The sequence below is a fragment of the Notolepis coatsorum genome, assembly GCF_963971535.1.
Source record: "Notolepis coatsorum genome assembly, chromosome: 6".
NCBI lineage: Eukaryota > Metazoa > Chordata > Actinopteri > Aulopiformes > Paralepididae > Notolepis > Notolepis coatsorum.
Window position 1 is genome coordinate 135,492,472 of NC_140170.1, and position 18,192 is coordinate 135,510,663.

The 18,192-nt window shown below is 45.0% G+C and overlaps 1 protein-coding gene across 3 annotated transcripts in view; it reads right to left on the reverse strand.

Annotated features, from left to right (window-relative positions):
• srgap3 (SLIT-ROBO Rho GTPase activating protein 3) overlaps positions 1 to 18,192 on the reverse strand; it is a gene marked incomplete at its 5' end in the record, with an annotated part of 227,160 nt that overhangs the window by 53,486 nt on the left and 155,482 nt on the right. For all 3 annotated transcript variants that reach the window (XM_084316103.1, XM_084316101.1, XM_084316102.1), the window contains one exon: positions 5,681 to 5,902. In XM_084316103.1, coding sequence (XP_084172229.1) covers positions 5,681 to 5,902 — 222 coding nt within the window. The remainder of the gene's footprint in view (positions 1 to 5,680; positions 5,903 to 18,192) is intronic.

Below are 18,192 nucleotides of genomic sequence, written 5' to 3' on the forward strand. Positions count from 1 at the left end.
ATAGTTCCCCTTTAAGCACATGTATAGTCAATTGGTCCTGTTGTTCAGCCTCACAATGCTATTTGATAGTAAATGTGTTTATATGTCCCACCCTCTGGCCTCTGAAGTTGCTAATTTCTTTTTAATTTGGGCCTCACAGGGTTAACCTCTTAAGCCCGAGATATACAGTAAAAGTGTATATTTTCAGCATTATGTTTGTTTACCAATTATTTTAACTGTTATTAGTGAAATATAAGATTATAGAAATCTCAGGGCATTGAGTCGGAAACCGGCGCATATTGACAGGAGGAAGTGGCACAGCCAAAAGTGAGTGTAGTCTTTTGAAGGAAGAGACTCAGGGCTTTCAAATTTCGAAAAACTACCCTACCCAGCTCACACCAGCCCCTGTCAATCATCTGACTTCTGGATTTACTTTTTAATTTCTCTTATTTTTTGGGATTATCTCCCACAAACCTGAACGTTATTGCCATAAAACAGAACGCAGTTAGTTTCTCTACCTTTCTGTGAACGTCTTGCAAAAAACGGTGTTGCAATATGATGAAAAATGGTGGAGAAATTTACATTATAAAAAAGATGGCAGAATTCAGTACTGTATCTACAAAACCTTCTGTTTAATCATCTTCCCTTTATTCATTTGCTTAGATTTTTCAGGTCTGGTCAATTTTAGCATGGTGTTATTTACAGTCAAAGATATATATTTTTTTAAATAGGATTGATATTCTCCTTTGGTTCATTACAATTTACTCAAGCCTAGTAACAGACACACTATTTCTGACACTGATCCATATATGTCCCTAGATTCAGATACCAAGAACATGCAAATGGACCATTTAAAAAAAAATTGTAAATGTTTATTCTACGTCCTTATGGAATGAGTGACATAAAAAAAAAAAAGTAAAAAAAAAAAAAAAAAAGTAAAAAAAAAAAAAAAAAAAAAAAATTAATTTTTTTTAATTTTTTTTTATGGATGGAAGAGCCGCACATTGACGGGCAAAGAGCCGCATGCGGCTCGCGAGCCGCGGGTTGGCCACCCCTGATGTAGTAGTTTCAGACCTGTGTCCATACTCAACGTGGATTACAAGATGTATACATCGATAATATCAAAGAGATTTGAGACGTTTATGCCAGACATTATAGATGAAGATCAAACTGGATTTATTAAAGGGAGACAGACACAGGACAACGTGAGAAAGACATTACACATAGTAGAGGAGATACAAAAACAAGGTGGTAGCGCGGTACTGATTAGCCTAGATGCAGAAAAAGCATTCGACAGTGTGAGCTGGACATTTTTATATAAAACATTGATGAGGTTCGGACTGAACGGGAGGGCGATGAAGATGATCAAGGCGCTATATCAAGAACCGACAGCGAGGGTTAAGGTGAATGGCAGCTTGACGGATAGAATCAGATTAGAGAGGGCTACCAGACAGGGATGTTGTCTCTCACCGACGCTCTTCGCCGTTTTCATAGAACCTCTGGCACAACTGATCAGACAGACCGAGGACATTAAGGGAGTAAGGATAAAGGGAACGGAATATAAACTAGGCCTATTTGCGGACGACGTGATAGTATACATGAGGCAACCAGACAAGAGCTTCCCGGCACTGATGGATCTACTGAAGGAATATGGCCACTACTCAGGATACAAACTAAACGTGACAAAGACACAGACCTTAGCATGGAACTATACCCCAACGACGGAAATTAGGGAACAGTACGGGATAAGATGGGACATGGACAAGATTAAATACTTAGGGGTGAACATCACGAGAGGGGTGGAGAAACTGTTTGAGGCGAACTATACACAGATAAATCAGAACATCAAGAGAGACTTAGAGAGATGGACAGTAATGCCCTTGGACTTCAATTCAAGAATAGAGGTCATTAAAATGAACATACTATCAAGGTTACTGTACCTATTCCAGTCACTACCGATACAAATACCACAGAATCAATTCAGGGAGTGGGACAGACTGATATCGAGGTTCATATGGGCGGGGAGAAGACCATGGGTCAGATATAAAACACTACAACTACCAAAGGAAGAGGGAGGGATGGCAGTACCCAGCCTACAAGATTATTACTATGCAGCACAACTGAGAGCAGTGACATGCTGGTGTAACGACAGATATGAGGCAAGATGGAAAGACATTGAAAAAGAAGGGGAGGGATACAATGTACAAGCTCTGGTGGGAGATAGGGAACTATTTAAAGAAAAAGAGGGACTATTAGATCCAATCACCAAATGCACCTTGACCATATGGAACAGAGTAGTAAAAACACACAAATTGGAGAAGCAGTCAGGGGTTCTGAGATGGGTAGCACATGACAAGAGATTCAAACCAGGGAGGTTAGACCATGGATTCAGACGGTGGGAGAGGGGGGGGGGGGGGGGGGGCAACAGCGATATGCAAAATGATAGAGAATGGGGAAATGCAGACACTACAAAAATGTAAGGAGAAATTTGGACTAGAAAACAGGGACCACTTCAGATATCTACAGGTTAGAGACTACTACAACAAAAAAATAAGGGGGGCCAAAGACGAAGAACAGAATGGAATAATCAAGATGATAGTATGGGCATACGAAGGGGGGCAAGGAAGAGTAATATCAGCAATATACCGAGCTATAATGAACAGCAAGGGACACACAACCGATTACATAAGGGAGAAATGGGAGAGAGAACTAGAGATAGAAATAACAGGGAAGGAATGGGGGAACATATGCGAGGTGCAACATTCAACAACAGGATCGAGGATATGGAAAGAGTTTGGATGGAAAAACATAATCAGATTCTTTATAACCCCAGAGCTGAAGGGAAAATATGCACCAACACAAAGAGCATGCTGGAGGATGTGTGGGAAGGAGGGGGCAAATCACACACACATATTCTGGGGATGTCAGAAGCTGAAGGGGTATTGGGAGGAGATAGGGGAGGCAATGATCAGAATATTAGGATACGGATTGCCACAAACGGGACTGGTGCTGTACTTAGGGGACCTGACACACGAGGGAATACAGGGGGGGGAACAAATATTTAATAAAGATAATGTTGATATCGGCCAGAAAAGCAATAACGAGACTGTGGTACAAGGAAGACCCACCGACAATAGCACAATGGGTAGGAATAGTAGAGGAGATACAGGATATGGAGAGGATAACGCACATGCTGAGGCTACAGGAAGAGAAATTTGGGGAAAGATGGGTAAAGTGGGAGGATTATAAAGGGAACGAAAACGACATCACAGAGGAAGAACCAAATGCAACACAAGAGGGCGAAGGGTAAAGGAGGAAAGAAGTTCAAGGAGGGTCTCTGAACCCATGTCACACACTTTTGCTTTAGTTAGTATTTTATAATTTTTTTTTGGGGTATTACAATTGTTTTATATTTTTGTACTTTATTATTTATGTCTGTTTAACAGTATTATATTAATATTCAGGGATGATGAGGTTTGTGTATGGGTGAATCAAAAGGCAAAGAGAAAGTTAATAAACAAAAAAAAATAAACAAAAGGACAAAGGATAAGGGAAGAAAGAAGCTCAAGGAGGGTCTCTGGACCCATATCACACATGCATGCCTTAGTCAGTATTTAATATTTTTGAGTAGGAATTATATTTTTATACCTGTTTAAGGGAGGTACACAATCAGCCTTTGTATTAAGTACCTGGAAAACAACTGTAGTGGAACCAGACAACTAACCATGATACCCATGTAACCATTTATGTGCACTGCTTTTTTTGTTTTTATTGTGTTGTTAGTCTCTTTTTTCTGTAAGTGCTGTTTGTCTATAAGTGTTAATAAAAATGTAAGTTTAAAAAAAAAAAAAAAGTGAATATCAGGAAGGCAGCAGGACCGGACGGCATCCCCGGCCGCGTCCTAAAAGTCTGTGCCGACCAACTGGCCCCGGTATTCACTGACATATTTAACCTGTCCTTAGAACAGGCTGTCATCCCCACCTGCCTGAAGAAGTCCACTATTATCCCTGTACCCAAAAAATCCAAGCCTGCTTGCCTCAACGACTACCGCCCTGTAGCTCTCACCTCCATAGCCATGAAGTGCTTTGAGAAGCTAGTAAAGGGCTACATCTGCTCCTCCCTCCCCATCAACATGGACCCCCTGCAATTTGCATACCGCCCCAACAGGTCCATGGAGGACGCCATAGCCCATGTGCTGCACACAGCAGCATCACACCTGGACAAGAGGAAGGGGAACTATGTGAGAATGCTATTCATCGACTACAGCTCGGCATTCAATACCATAGTCCCCTCCAAACTCATAGCCAAGCTCAGGGACCTGGGCTTGAACTATGACCTCTGCCAGTGGGTCTTGGACTTCCTGACGGGCAGACCCCAAGTGGTGAGAGCAGGCAACTGCACCTCCTCATCCATCACCCTCAACATAGGGGCCCCCCAGGGCTGTGTTCTGAGTCCCCTCCTCTACTCCCTGTACACACACGACTGTGTGGCTCAGCGGAGTAGCAACACAATCATCAAATTTGCTGACGACACAGTGGTGGTGGGCCTGATCTCTGCCAACGACGAGAGGGCCTACCTGGAAGAGGTCAAGGTCCTGGCGGGATGGTGCCAGGAAAACAGCCTCTCCCTGAACGTCAGCAAAACAAAGGAGATGATTGTGGACTTCAGGAGGTCGGGGGTCAAGGACTACAGCCCCCTCAGCATCGACGGGGCACCGGTTGAGAGAGTCAACAGCTTTAAGTACCTCGGAGCCTACATATCCGAGGACTTGACATGGACCACACACATTGACAGTGTTGTGAAGAAGGCACGACAACGCCTCTACTTCCTCAGGCGCCTAAGGAAGTTCCAAGTCAGTCAGAAGATCCTTAAGAACTTCTACTCATGTACAATAGAGAGCATCCTGACTGGCAACATCACCTCCTGGTTTGGGAATAGCACTGCACAAGACCGAAGCAGACTACAAAGAGTGACACTCCAGAACATTTACAACAAGCGGTGCAGGGGCAAGGCTAAGAGAATCATTAAAGACTCCAGTCACCCGAACAACTGCCTCTTTGAACTGCTGCGGTCAGGCAAGCGATACCGGAGTCTCAAGGCGAGCACAGAAAGACTCAGAAGAAGCTTCTATCCCCAGGCCATCAGGCTGCTCAACGAACAATGAACACTACACAACAACCATCAAACGCACATAGCACACACATCCACACGCACACACTCACTTTAAACAAACACACTGTAGCACCCACTCCCCACACTTTATAGCACACACTCACTTTAAACAAACACACTGTAGCACCCACTCCCCACACTTTATATTTATTGATGAAGGATTGCACTACAACTCGTACACCTTACTGTAAATTGTACCTAAATTGTACCTCATCCCATTTCTGCTTTGCACTATATAGTATTGTACATTAGTACACTGCATAGTATTGTATATTATATGGTAACTCAGTTACGTCTATTCTGCATCGAACATTGTACATATGTCTATACTGACCTCATTTTCTACTTCTAATTTACATGCTATACTATGTTATTTGATACTATCTTGTCTAGCACAGTCTCTGGAGCGTAACAGTAAGAAGCATTTTGTATGAAAGTATTCTGTACTTCTGTATGACAACTATTAAAGAAACTTGAAACTTGAAATCCAGAATTGGAACGGACAGTTATCATGGAAAAAGTCTCTCACCTCGTCTCCCATGTGTGGCAGGTACTCGAAGCGCATGGGAGGACAGAAAACATGGCTGTGCATGTCCATGATCTTGTGCTTGTCGCTGCGGGAGTCCAAGTTGTCCACTGCATTCTCCATGATGTCTAAGCCCTCGTGGCGTGATGTCTCCAGGTTGTACTCTGCAGACAGGTAGGTCCTGAAGGTCCGTGCCAGGCTGGCATGGTAGCCCAGGTCACAGCACTGGGGGGGGGGGGGGGGGGGGGGTGGAAATGTCCAGGTAAACATTCTGCCAATGAGTTATTATTACATTCAATGCAGACAAAAGAGGAAGACGCTCGGACCAGCAAAACCACTAGAATGTCAAACACTCTCTCCTGAAGCTAGAAATCAAAGAGAGAATCCTTGAATTTGTGATTCAAGGATGTAGGGCTGCTACATAGACGTTGGCTTTGTGGGACTATAAAAGGTTAAGTTGAGTTTGCATACATAATACTTTATATTTTACTGTTGCTAATGGGTATGAATGTAAATTCAACCCCATTTCAGAGGTCACACAAACATTTTATCTGCCTATAAAGTCGATGGACAATACATCGTCTATGGAGCAGCCCTCGACTTGTATATCCAGTTGAAAATCTCACTGATCTTTAGCTTTAGCTTTAGCAGGGAGTGGTGGGTGTTTTGGGGCACAGGAATAACTTCTATGTGAATTTGAAAACGGGGGTCGCTTCCCTTTAATCCGACAAATCATTCTCAATCCACTGCCTCATTATATGCACAGGAGACCAATGTGACAGGTGTGAACAATTCAGTTACAAAATATGTCTGGTTTTAATTGCTTTACCTCGCGTCATCTTGTTAACCTCGGCACAAATGTGAACCAAATTATAAATGAACCCCTGCTGTGGCTTAAACCATTCATAAACAGGAGCAAAACGGCACAAAATTAGAGGAGCTGGCAGCAACACAGGCCCCAACGCTAATTACAAGTACCTTATCACAAAGGGCTGCATAAACTAGCCTCATTACTCAGAAGAGTGAGTGGGTTTAGAGCAAGCTTGAGGCGACTGACTGAATCACTAAACATGCTTTAGCACTGAGGAAAGTAGAAGCCCCTATTGCATCACCACTCTCCCAACAGTAGGCCGGTAGACTATTGGGAGAGATGGGACCAACAGCTCATTACTGGGCGAAAATGTAAATCAGAGTACTGTAATCAGAGAGCAGTCGTCTGGTAATTGGAAAGTTCCCGGTTCGATTCCAGGTCCTCCCGGGGCAGCGTGTCGAAGTGTCCTTGAGCAAGACACTTAACCCCTAACTACTCTTGATGAGCAGGGTGGCACCGTGCATGGTCGCCTCTGTTGTTGGTGTGTGAATGTGTGAGTGAATGGGCGAATGTGAGGCATAAGTTGTACATTTTACATTAACATTTTGTCATTTAGCTGATGCTTTTATCCAAAGTGACTTACAAGTGCTGTACGACAAGTCAGCAGGAAGGGTAACTCTAACAGCTGAGTAACAATGTTCATCAAAGTGGTGAAACGAGAGTGCTGTAGTGTTGAGTGCATAGTAGTAGAGACATAGTATATTAGGAAGAGTGCATGATAGTAGAAGACAGTAAGAAGGTTAGTGTTCTTTTTATTATTATTAATTTTCTTTCAGATATTGATTGAAGAAGTGTGTCTTTAGTCAACGGCGAAAGATTGGTTGGGTTTCGGCTGTCCTAACTGTGGTGCGAAGTTCGTTCAAGGACCAAGCAAGGACCAAGAATAGGCGGCTTCTCGTTGATGAGCCTCCCGGAGCTCAGATAGAAGTGGGTCCGAGGCGGCCAGAAGATGGGTCTTGAGGGTGTGTAGTTAGAGACCGTTCCCTTCACTGCGAAATATGCCAGGTTGAGGACCTTGAAGCGGATTTGTGCAGCGATGGGGAGCCAGTGCAGGTCCCTGATAAGTGGGGTAACATGGGCTGACTATGGTAGGTTGGAGATCAGGCGGGCGGCTACGTTCTGAATGAGTTGAAGTGGCTTGGTGGTGGTGGTCGGTAGACCAGCAGGCAGTGCATTGCAGTAGTCGAGGCGAGAGATGACTGTTGATTAGACAAGGATTTGGTTGGCTTCTTTTGTCAGGAAGGGGCTGATCCTTCTGACGTTGCTCAGGAGGAATCTGCAGGTTCTGGTTGTTGTGGTGATGTGAGCGGAGAAGTTCAGCCGGTCGTCAAGGTCAACACCAAGGTTCTTGGCGCTCTGGGGTTATTCACCCTGTACACCTCAGACTTCCGCTTCAGCTCCGGGAACTGCCATCTCCAAACGTTTTCTGATGACTCCTCCATTGTTGGATACATCACCAACGACAACGAGGAGGAGTACAGAGCTGTGGTGGAGAGCCTCACAGAGTGGAGCAATGAAAACCACCTACAGCTCAACATCAGCAAGATGAAGGAGATGGTGGTAGACCATCGGCGGAGCAGGAGGAAGCCCCCAACTCCCATCATCATCCAGGGGGTGGAGGTGGAAAGGGTGGAGAACTACAAATTCCTGGGTGTTCTCATGAACAATAAACTGGACTGGAGGCCCTCTACAGGAAGGGACAGAGCAGACTGTTCTTCCTGAGAGGGCTCAGGTCTTTTAATGTCTGCAGCAAACTGCTGCAGATGTTCTACCAGTCTGTGGTTGGTGGTGCCCTCTTCTTCGCTGTGGTATGCTGGGGGGGCAACACCAACACAGACAAAATAAATAAACTGGTCAAAAAAGCAAGCTCTGTGGTGGGAGCGGACCTGGACAGTCTGGAGGTGGTGGCAGAGGGGAGGACGAGGAGGAAGCTGTATGCTATCCTTGAGAACCCCTGCCACCCCCTCCATGATGAGCTGACCGCAATGCGGTCCACGTTTAGCCACAGACTTATTCCCCCCCGACATACCACAAAGCGCTTCGGGCAGTCCTTTGTGCCGGTGGCAATCAGGCTCCACAACCAGGCAGGGCCAGGACGGGCTAACTGCCGTGGACTGGAGGAGCTGGGTTGTGGACTGTAACCAATTTATTTAATTATTTAATTATTTAACATCATGATTGGACTTGTTTCTTTTTCTTTTCACCACTTTTAGCTCTATTTTAGCTATTTTTTATCCCTATGTATTTGTCCATCTTGTTTTTAACACATACTAATAAGTGTATGTTATGTATTAACTGTTTCCATTAACTGTTTTTAAATTGCTGTTATGCTGTGATGGACATCTGAATCTCCCCTCAGGGATAGATAAAGGTTTTCAACAATTCAACAATTTACCAATAACAAAAGAAAATTAATACTAGTAGTTAATTCTACTAGGTATTTTTTTTTTAAATCCTATCCATGCTATTTGGAACTTAGTGGAATTCCATGAATCTTAGGATGAGGGGGGCTATGTGAGACTGTTGTTCATTGACTACAGCTCAGCGTTCAACACCATAGTCCCCACCAGACTGGTGGACAAGCTGATCGAGCTGGGTCTGAGCTCCGCTCTGAGCGCCTGGATACTGGACTTTCTGAGTGAAAGGCCCCAGGCGGTCAGGGTAGGGGGTCAGACCTCCAACACCATCACCCTGAGTATCGGATCCCCCCAGGGCTGCGTTCTGAGCCCCCTGCTGTATTCACTATACACACATGATTGTGTGGCCAAGTTCAGCTCCAACTCCATAGTGAAGTTGGCGGACGACACGTGGTGGTGGGGCTGATCTCTGACAACGACGAGAAGGCCTATCGGGAGGAGGTTGATGCACTGGAACGCTGGTGTCAGGACAACAGCCTGCTCCTGAACATTGGTAAAACCAAGGAGCTGATCATGGATTTTAGGAGAACACAGCAGGGGACACACACACCACTGTGGATAAACTGGGCTACCGTGGACAGGGTGAGCAGCTTCAAGTACATGGGGGTCCACATCTCAGAAGACCTGACATGGACAACACACATAGACTCAGTCGTAAAGAAGGCGAAGCAGCGCCTCTACCACCTGAGACAGTTAAGGAAGTTCAGAGTATCGGGGAAGATACTCCAGTCCTTCTACTCCGGAGCTGTAGAGAGCATCTTGACTGGAAACATCACTGCTTGGTATGGAAACAGCAAGGCACAGGACAAGAAGGCCCTACAGAGAGTGGTGCGCTCAGCTGAGTGTACTACGGGTATTGCACTACCACCCCTGCAGGACTTATATAACAAGAGGTGCAAATCCAGAGCCTGCAGAATAATGAAAGACCCTCACCACCCCAACAACAGCCTGTTCAAGCTGCTGCGGTCAGGCAAATGCCTGCGAAAACCAGCAACTAGGACAGAGAGACTTCGGCTCAGCTTCTTCCCCCAGGCCATCAGAGTCTTGAACACTGAACTCTCCACACACAAACACACACACTGTATACACTCACACACTAACAGTCACTTTAGCATGAACACACACACACATGCTGCACACGCTCACACTCAACGGTCACTTTACACAATGAAAAGGTCACTTTAAAAAATAAAAAATAAAATAGAACAGAGTGGTTCTTGTATAGTAAATAGATGGATATAGCAAGTTAGCATAAGGACACATAGTATAACTGTAGATTGTATAGTATAGCATTGTATAGTAGTGTACATAAGACCCAGTGCCTCATCCGTAGCTAACATTGTATTGCACTATTGCAGGACCTTAGCATGTCTTACCATGCTTTTTGTAAAATGTATGTACATTATACCTGTTATGTCTTATTCTTATTACTTGTATTATTGCACAAATGTCTTATTCTCATTCCTATTCTTATTACTTGGATTATTGCACAATCGCTGCGGGCATGACCCCCCGCATTTCACTGTATGCTTGAATGCCGTGACAAATAAAACTCTTGACTTGACTTGGATTCTTCGTCTACAAGTTCTGTGCAGGTCAACTCATTAGTCATGGTTGTGTTTTGAAACAGGTTACTCGACGACCAACACACTGTTATTTACAGGCTTGGCCTATAGAGAAGTAGCCACAGGGAGAGGGAGGGTTAGACTATGAAGATGCTCAAGGGCACATCAGTGGTGTTCCTCATTCACTTGCCCCGCCTAGATCCCAGCCAGTTCAGGGATTTAAACCATCAACCCTCTGGTCACAAGCTTGTTCCTCCTCTCCCCAGCGTGGCAACCAGACCCTGTGTCCTCCTCTCCCCAGCGTGGCAACCAGACCCTGTATCCTCCTCTCCCCAGCGTGGCAACCAGACCCTGTGTCCTCCTCTCCCCAGCATAACAACCAGACCCTGTATCCTCCTCTCCCCAGCATAACAACCAGACCCTGTATCCTCCTCTCCCCAGCATAACAACCAGACCCTGTTTCCTCCTCTCCCCAGCGTGGCAACCAGACCCTGTATCCTCCTCTCCCCAGCATAACAACCAGACCCTGTGTCCTCCTCTCCCCAGCGTGGCAACCAGACCCTGTATCCTCCTCTCCCCAGCCTGACAACCAGACCCTGTATCCTCCTCTCCCCAGCGTGGCAACCAGACCCTGTATCCTCCTCTCCCCAGCCTGACAACCAGACCCTGTATCCTCCTCTCCCCAGTGTGGCAACCAGACCCTGTGTCCTCCTCTCCCCAGCATAACAACCAGACCCTGTATCCTCCTCTCCCCAGCATAACAACCAGACCCTGTATCCTCCTCTCCCCAGCATAACAACCAGACCCTGTGTCCTCCTCTCCCCAGCATAACAACCAGACCCTGTATCCTCCTCTCCCCAGCATAACAACCAGACCCTGTTTCCTCCTCTCCCCAGCGTGGCAACCAGACCCTGTATCCTCCTCTCCCCAGCATAACAACCAGACCCTGTTTCCTCCTCTCCCCAGCATAACAACCAGACCCTGTATCCTCCTCTCCCCAGCATAACAACCAGACCCTGTTTCCTCCTCTCCCCAGCGTGGCAACCAGACCCTGTATCCTCCTCTCCCCAGCCTGACAACCAGACCCTGTATCCTCCTCTCCCCAGCCTGACAACCAGACCCTGTATCCTCCTCTCCCCAGCCTGACAACCAGACCCCGTATCCTCCTCTCCCCAGCATAACAACCAGACCCTGTGTCCTCCTCTCCCCAGCCTGACAACCAGACCCTGTATCCTCCTCTCCCCAGCCTGACAACCAGGCCCTGTATCCGCAGCATCTCTCCAACTAATATGGCAGCGTATGGTTCATGGGCCCCAGGCAGAAGAGTAACACAGTAACCACCCAGCAGAAGGCACGGAGGAAGAGACAGACCAGTAAGAGGGGCAGCAGGTTGGCCTATAGGCTAAGTGGAAAGTTGCTTGTTTGAAATGCAATACAAACAGACAAGCTCTATTGAAGCTATAAGCTGACAGCTGGAGGTTGGCTGGTATCTTTAGCAGGCTAATCCCCCATCACTGAAAACGGCGCTCTGACCTCTGAAGAAATGTCAGAGGGTTATATCTGTGTGTAACAGGGATATGCAAAAAGGAAGATTTCTGGTGATGACCTTCTGCAAACTGTCCAACATCTAAATCTGTGTGGCTGCAGGGCAGCTGCAGCAGGTAACACTGGCCTGAGTTTCACTGCCAACCAGCCACATTCATGCCAGTATACACAGACTCACTGTCCATAGGCCCAGTATACACAGACTCACTGCCCATAGGCCCAGTATACACAGACCCACTGTCCATAGGCCCAGTATACACAGACCCACTGCCCATAGGCCCAGTATACACAGACTCACTGCCCATAGGCCCAGTATACACAGACCCACTGCCCATAGGCCCAGTATACACAGACCCACTGCCCATAGGCCCAGTATACACAGACCCACCCACTGTCCATAGGCCCAGTATACACAGACCCACTGCCCATAGGCCCAGTATACACAGACCCACTGCCCATAGGCCCAGTATACACACACACACACACACACACTGCCCATAGGCCCAGTATACACAAACCCACTGCCCATAGGCCCAGTATACACAGACCCACCCACTGTCCATAGGCCCAGTATACACAGACCCACTGCCCATAGGCCCAGTATACACAGACCCACTGCCCATAGGCCCAGTATACACAGACCCACTGCCCATAGGCCCAGTATACACAGACCCACTGCCCATAGGCCCAGTATACACATACCCACTGCCCATAGGCCCAGTATACACAGACCCACTGCCCATAGGCCCAGTATACACAGACCCACTGCCCATAGACCCAGTATACACAGACCCACTGCCCATAGACCCAGTATACACAGACCCACTGCCCATAGGCCCAGTATACACAGACCCACTTTTGTTTCATTCCTACAGTCATTAGTGGTTTCCAAAACAAAGTCACCATTTAGAGAATGGCTACTGGGTTATACAAGCATCACACACTTTTAATAATTATTGTGACTATTACTGCTGTAATATACTTCTATAATATTGCTATTCATCGACTACAGCTCAGCAACTATTGCTAATATTGCTATTCATCGACTACAGCTCGGCATTCAATACCATAGTCCCCTCCAAACTCATAGCCAAGCTCAGGGACCTGGGCTTGAACTATGACCTCTGCCAGTGGGTCATGGACTTCCTGACGGGCAGACCCCAGGTGGTGAGAGCAGGCAACTGCACCTCCTCATCCATCACCCTCAACATAGGGGCCCCCCAGGGCTGTGTTCTGAGTCCCCTCCTCTACTCCCTGTACACACACGACTGTGTGGCTCAGCGGAGTAGCAACACAATCATCAAATTTGCCGACGACACAGTGGTGGTGGGCCTGATCTCTGCCAACGACGAGAGGGCCTACCTGGAAGAGGTCAAGGTCCTGGCGGGATGGTGCCAGGAAACCAGCCTCTCCCTGAACGTCAGCAAAACAAAGGAGATGATTGTGGACTTCAGGAGGTCGGGGGTCAAGGACTACAGCCCCCTCAGCATCGACGGGGCACCGGTTGAGAGAGTCAACAGCTTTAAGTACCTCGGAGCCTACATATCCGAGGACTTGACATGGACCACACACATTGACAGTGTAGTGAAGAAGGCACGACAACGCCTCTACTTCCTCAGGCGCCTAAGGAAGTTCCAAGTCAGTGAGAAGATCCTTAAGAACTTCTACTCATGTACAATAGAGAGCATCCTGACTGGCAACATCACCTCCTGGTTTGGGAATAGCACTGCACAAGACCGAAGCAGACTACAAAGAGTGACACGTTCAGCCGAACGCACAATCGGAGGGGGGCTCCCCACCCTCCAGAACATTTACAACAAGCGGTGCAGGGGGAAGGCTAAGAGAATTATTAAGGACTCGAGCCACACGAACAACTGCCTCTTTGAACTGCTGCGGTCAGGCAAGCGATACCGGAGTCTCAAGGCGAGCACAGAAAGACTCAGAAGAAGCTTCTATCCCCAGGCCATCAGGCTGCTTAACGAACAATGAACACTACACAACAACAACCATCAAACGCACATAGCACACACATCCACACGCACACACTCACTTTAAACAAACACACTGTAGCACCCACTCCCCACACTTTATAGCACACACTCACTTTAAACAAACACACTGTAGCACCCACTCCCCACACTTTATATTTATTGATGAAGGATTGCACTACAACTCGTACACCTTACTGTAAATTGTACCTAAATTGTACCTCATCCCATTTCTGCATTTCTGCTTTGCACTATATAATATTGTACATTAGTACACTGCATAGTATTGTATATTATATGGTAACTCAGTTACGTCTATTCTGCATCGAACATTGTACATATGTCTATACTGAACACTGTGACCTCATTTTCTACTTCTAATTTACATGCTATACTATGTTATTTGATACTATCTTGTCTAGCACAGTCTCTGGAGCGAAGCATTTTGTATGAAAGTATTCTGTACTTCTGTATGACAACTATTAAAGAAACTAATAGGAATATGACTGATATTTTGAGCTCCGAGCCTCGACATTTAGCCTTTATCCTATTTTCATACTAGTGCTAGTTTCCATAATGCTTTCTCTTTTGTTGTTGTAATATATTTGTGTTTTATTACACGTATATGTACATACCAACTATTTCACCTGTTTTATTCTCCACCCATCGATCATCCATAGCAACACTACTATCACCGACATCCAAGAAGGGGGATCCCCCCCTTGAATGGCCCTAGGTTTCTCTCCTCCACCTTGCCTGTGGTGCTTTTTTCCTATTGCTAGGTTTATTGTGAGTTTTTCCTTACCTTCGCTGGGGTATGTCTGGGAGTGTTGGATTTATTTATTTTTACCTTTATTTTGGATTTCATGGCGTTTTTTTCTTTTCTTGATTTATTGTGATGTATACTTGTCCGGCCCATGGGGATATTAACTTGTGATTGCAGGCTTTACAAATACATTTGATTTGATTTATTATTATGTATGAAATATGTAGATTGATCCTGATCTGCTCCAGCGCAGTTGGCTCGTGGAGCAGTCTTCTGCACCTGACAGCGCTGTTGGCAGATATCAGCAAGGGGAAAAATAACCCCGAAATGAGGCATAGACATAACAGTATTTTTCACCATTTTATTTCGTTTACTTCGTAATGTATAGAGCTTGCTTAATTAGTATTTTCATGACCCATTGCATCCTTTGTTTTTTTCACTATCTTTCGTCATTTATATGTGCTGCTTAACTCATTCCCGGCGATTGGAATTCCCCGGCCTGTTTAGCCACGGCCAGTTTTTCATTACACACTTTCACTGTGCGTCACTGTAGAGCTAAATCTATATTTTATATTATAGCTATGGATACAATACCATTGTCATTTGACAGTAAGAACCTTCCGTTCAAGATGCAAAAAAGAAGAAAAAAATTCCATCCATACGTTTCCGTTTTATACCGTGGTGAATATGAGTGTTATTTCGGAATGATCAGGGCTAATTCCTGGGAGGCTGTTTATTCAGATTCAGATTCAGAGTTTTTATTTGCCACATGTAGGCCTGCCGCGATAAGCAATAAATCGATTAATTGCCGCGATAATTAAAATTAATGCAATGATTTTGACGGGCGCGATTAATTGCTATTTGCGCGTTTGTTTTAATGAGGCGGAACCAGTGCCCCTTGTCAGTCACTGTCCGTGTTGGGAGGCGGGCCGCTGGCTTTACTACAGAGCAGAGAGCACACCACATAGCTTAACTACATTTCTCAATAGTGTTGCTCCTTTTAACCAAGTAGCGTTATTTGTAGTGTAACGTTAGCGTTTTAACGTTAGTAGCTAACGTTAAAACTAACTTAAAGTTAGTTGTTCACCAACAATCTCAACATTTGTTTTATCATTAGCTCATGTCGATCTACTAGTAGCATCAGCAAGCTAACGTTAGCTGGCCCCAGTCCACTAGCAGCATGTCGATCTACCAGCAGCATCAGCAAGCTAACGTTAGCTCGCCCCAGCCCATTAGCAGCATGTCGAAGTAGTAGTAGCATCAGCAAGCTAACGTTAGCTGGCCCCAGTCCACCAGCAGCATCAGCAAGCTAGGATAATAACAACAATACTTCCGGTCCGGTCGGTGGGCTTCAAAATAAAAGTCTAAAACACCGGAAAAGACGGAGCGGTGGGCTTCAAAATAAAAGTTTTGGGAAATAAATTTCTAAAAAAAAAAATCTCTAACCGGTCGCAATAATATCGCTTATCGCGATATTTTCGGGGGCAATTAATCGCCCAGCAAAATTTGTTATCGTGGCAGGCCTAGCCACATGGAATCAATACAAGCCATAACGTGTATTATACCAAATCCATTGGTTTCGTCCCTACACACGCTACAATTAAAAAATCAAATGCATATGATAGGTATTATGTTTCATCATGAATGCATGAAAGGGGGGGGGGGGGTCGTTTCTGATTAATTGATTGCCAATAACGGCATTCGTTATTACCACAACATACGCCGATCAGGGGGATGGGTATGAAAACAATGCACGATCAAGCTGAAATTGACGCCAAATTGTTCTTACCTGTGGCCGGTGGGATTCCAAAAAGAATATTCCAATTATTTGATCGCCATCTGGTAGATCGTATGTCCATTTGGTCAACGACATAACCCACCACAGCATAATGAATCGGGGGTCCCGAAAACGATTCAATGCGATTGGGTGAAGCCCTAGGTTCAGGTTAGTAGAAAAGAGCACCCGGAGCATTTTAGTGATAATGAAATAGAGTAACATAAGTCTGAACTTGAGTTGTAGAAAAACTTGTTACTCACGTTTTTCTGTAGAGTTGCAATATCCAAAAGTATATTTCCCAAAAAATTTGTATGGCTGAAAAAACCGTGTCCATGTCCAAATTTCATAAAAATCCGTTCAGAAATGAGTGATTAGGATCGATTTTGGTAAAAAGTGAGGGGGGAAAAAGCACTGCAGAAAACCATTTCCTCATTGACTCCAATGCATTCGGCGGAGATTTCTCTTCCTGTTTGCGCTCGTGGCTTTTCACCTAGAAATGGGCAAATCGTCCTTAAAATGTCCCGGGGCCAGGTCGGTGCCAGTTGAACATGTGTGAGCTTTACTTATTACACGACAACTTGAGAATTCTATTCTAACCTTTGTGATACATGTGATGAAATCTCCCCAAGTTCATTCGCTAGCTTGTTGACTTTATTAATTTATTTAATTTTTTATTTTGTATATAATACAAATAAAAATCCTTTGGTCATAGGAAAGGAATTGATATACATTTTCACATTTCACAAAACGTGTGGAGTTTAACACTTTCAATGCCGGCGTGTTTTCCTTTTTACCCCCTTGAATGCCGCCATCCACTTCAATGTTAGCGTTAAAAACGCATAATCTATGTTTTAAATGTGTCTAATCTGCCCGTCGCTTATCAATGACTTGTTTGCAGTCAACATTGTCAAAACGGATAGTTTTTTAATTGGTTCATATCCTTTTTATAGCATTTCGAAAAGCTATCGTTTTCTCAAAAATTTTCGGAAAATAGAAAGATTCCCTCATAAACGGCATTTATTGGAATATTCTCGAATACACTAGACACGTTGTCATTTGTCGGCCTATTTATGAATAGTTTTCAAATAAACGCTCGATTATCGATAGTATATGTGTACTTATGCACATATGCTATCGCATATGGTGTCTCAGGCATTCTGTAGTCGACATGTGTCAACAAATGTACATGTCTGTTTGAATTTATGTTGTGCCGTTGTTACTGTAAAAATTTAATGATTGTGATATGTTGTTGTTAATGAGACAATGAGCTGTATGTGTGTGTCACTGGAATTTCCCCAAGGGGATCAATAAAGGAATATCTTATCTTATCTTATCTTATAGAAGCGAGCTGAGAAATCGATTACCTCATTTCCTCAACATCACACACACACATACGGGACACGCTGAGATATAGGTCAAAACAGCTCCGATTACCCCAAGACTGGTAACATAGATTCCTTACCTTAGATCAGATGTTCTCCAAAAAGATTATTCCAATTCGCCATTCCAAATATTGATCACGTTTATTGATTGATTATTGGCTGCTGTAAATATATATTCCATATATATTTCCATCTCGCGATCAC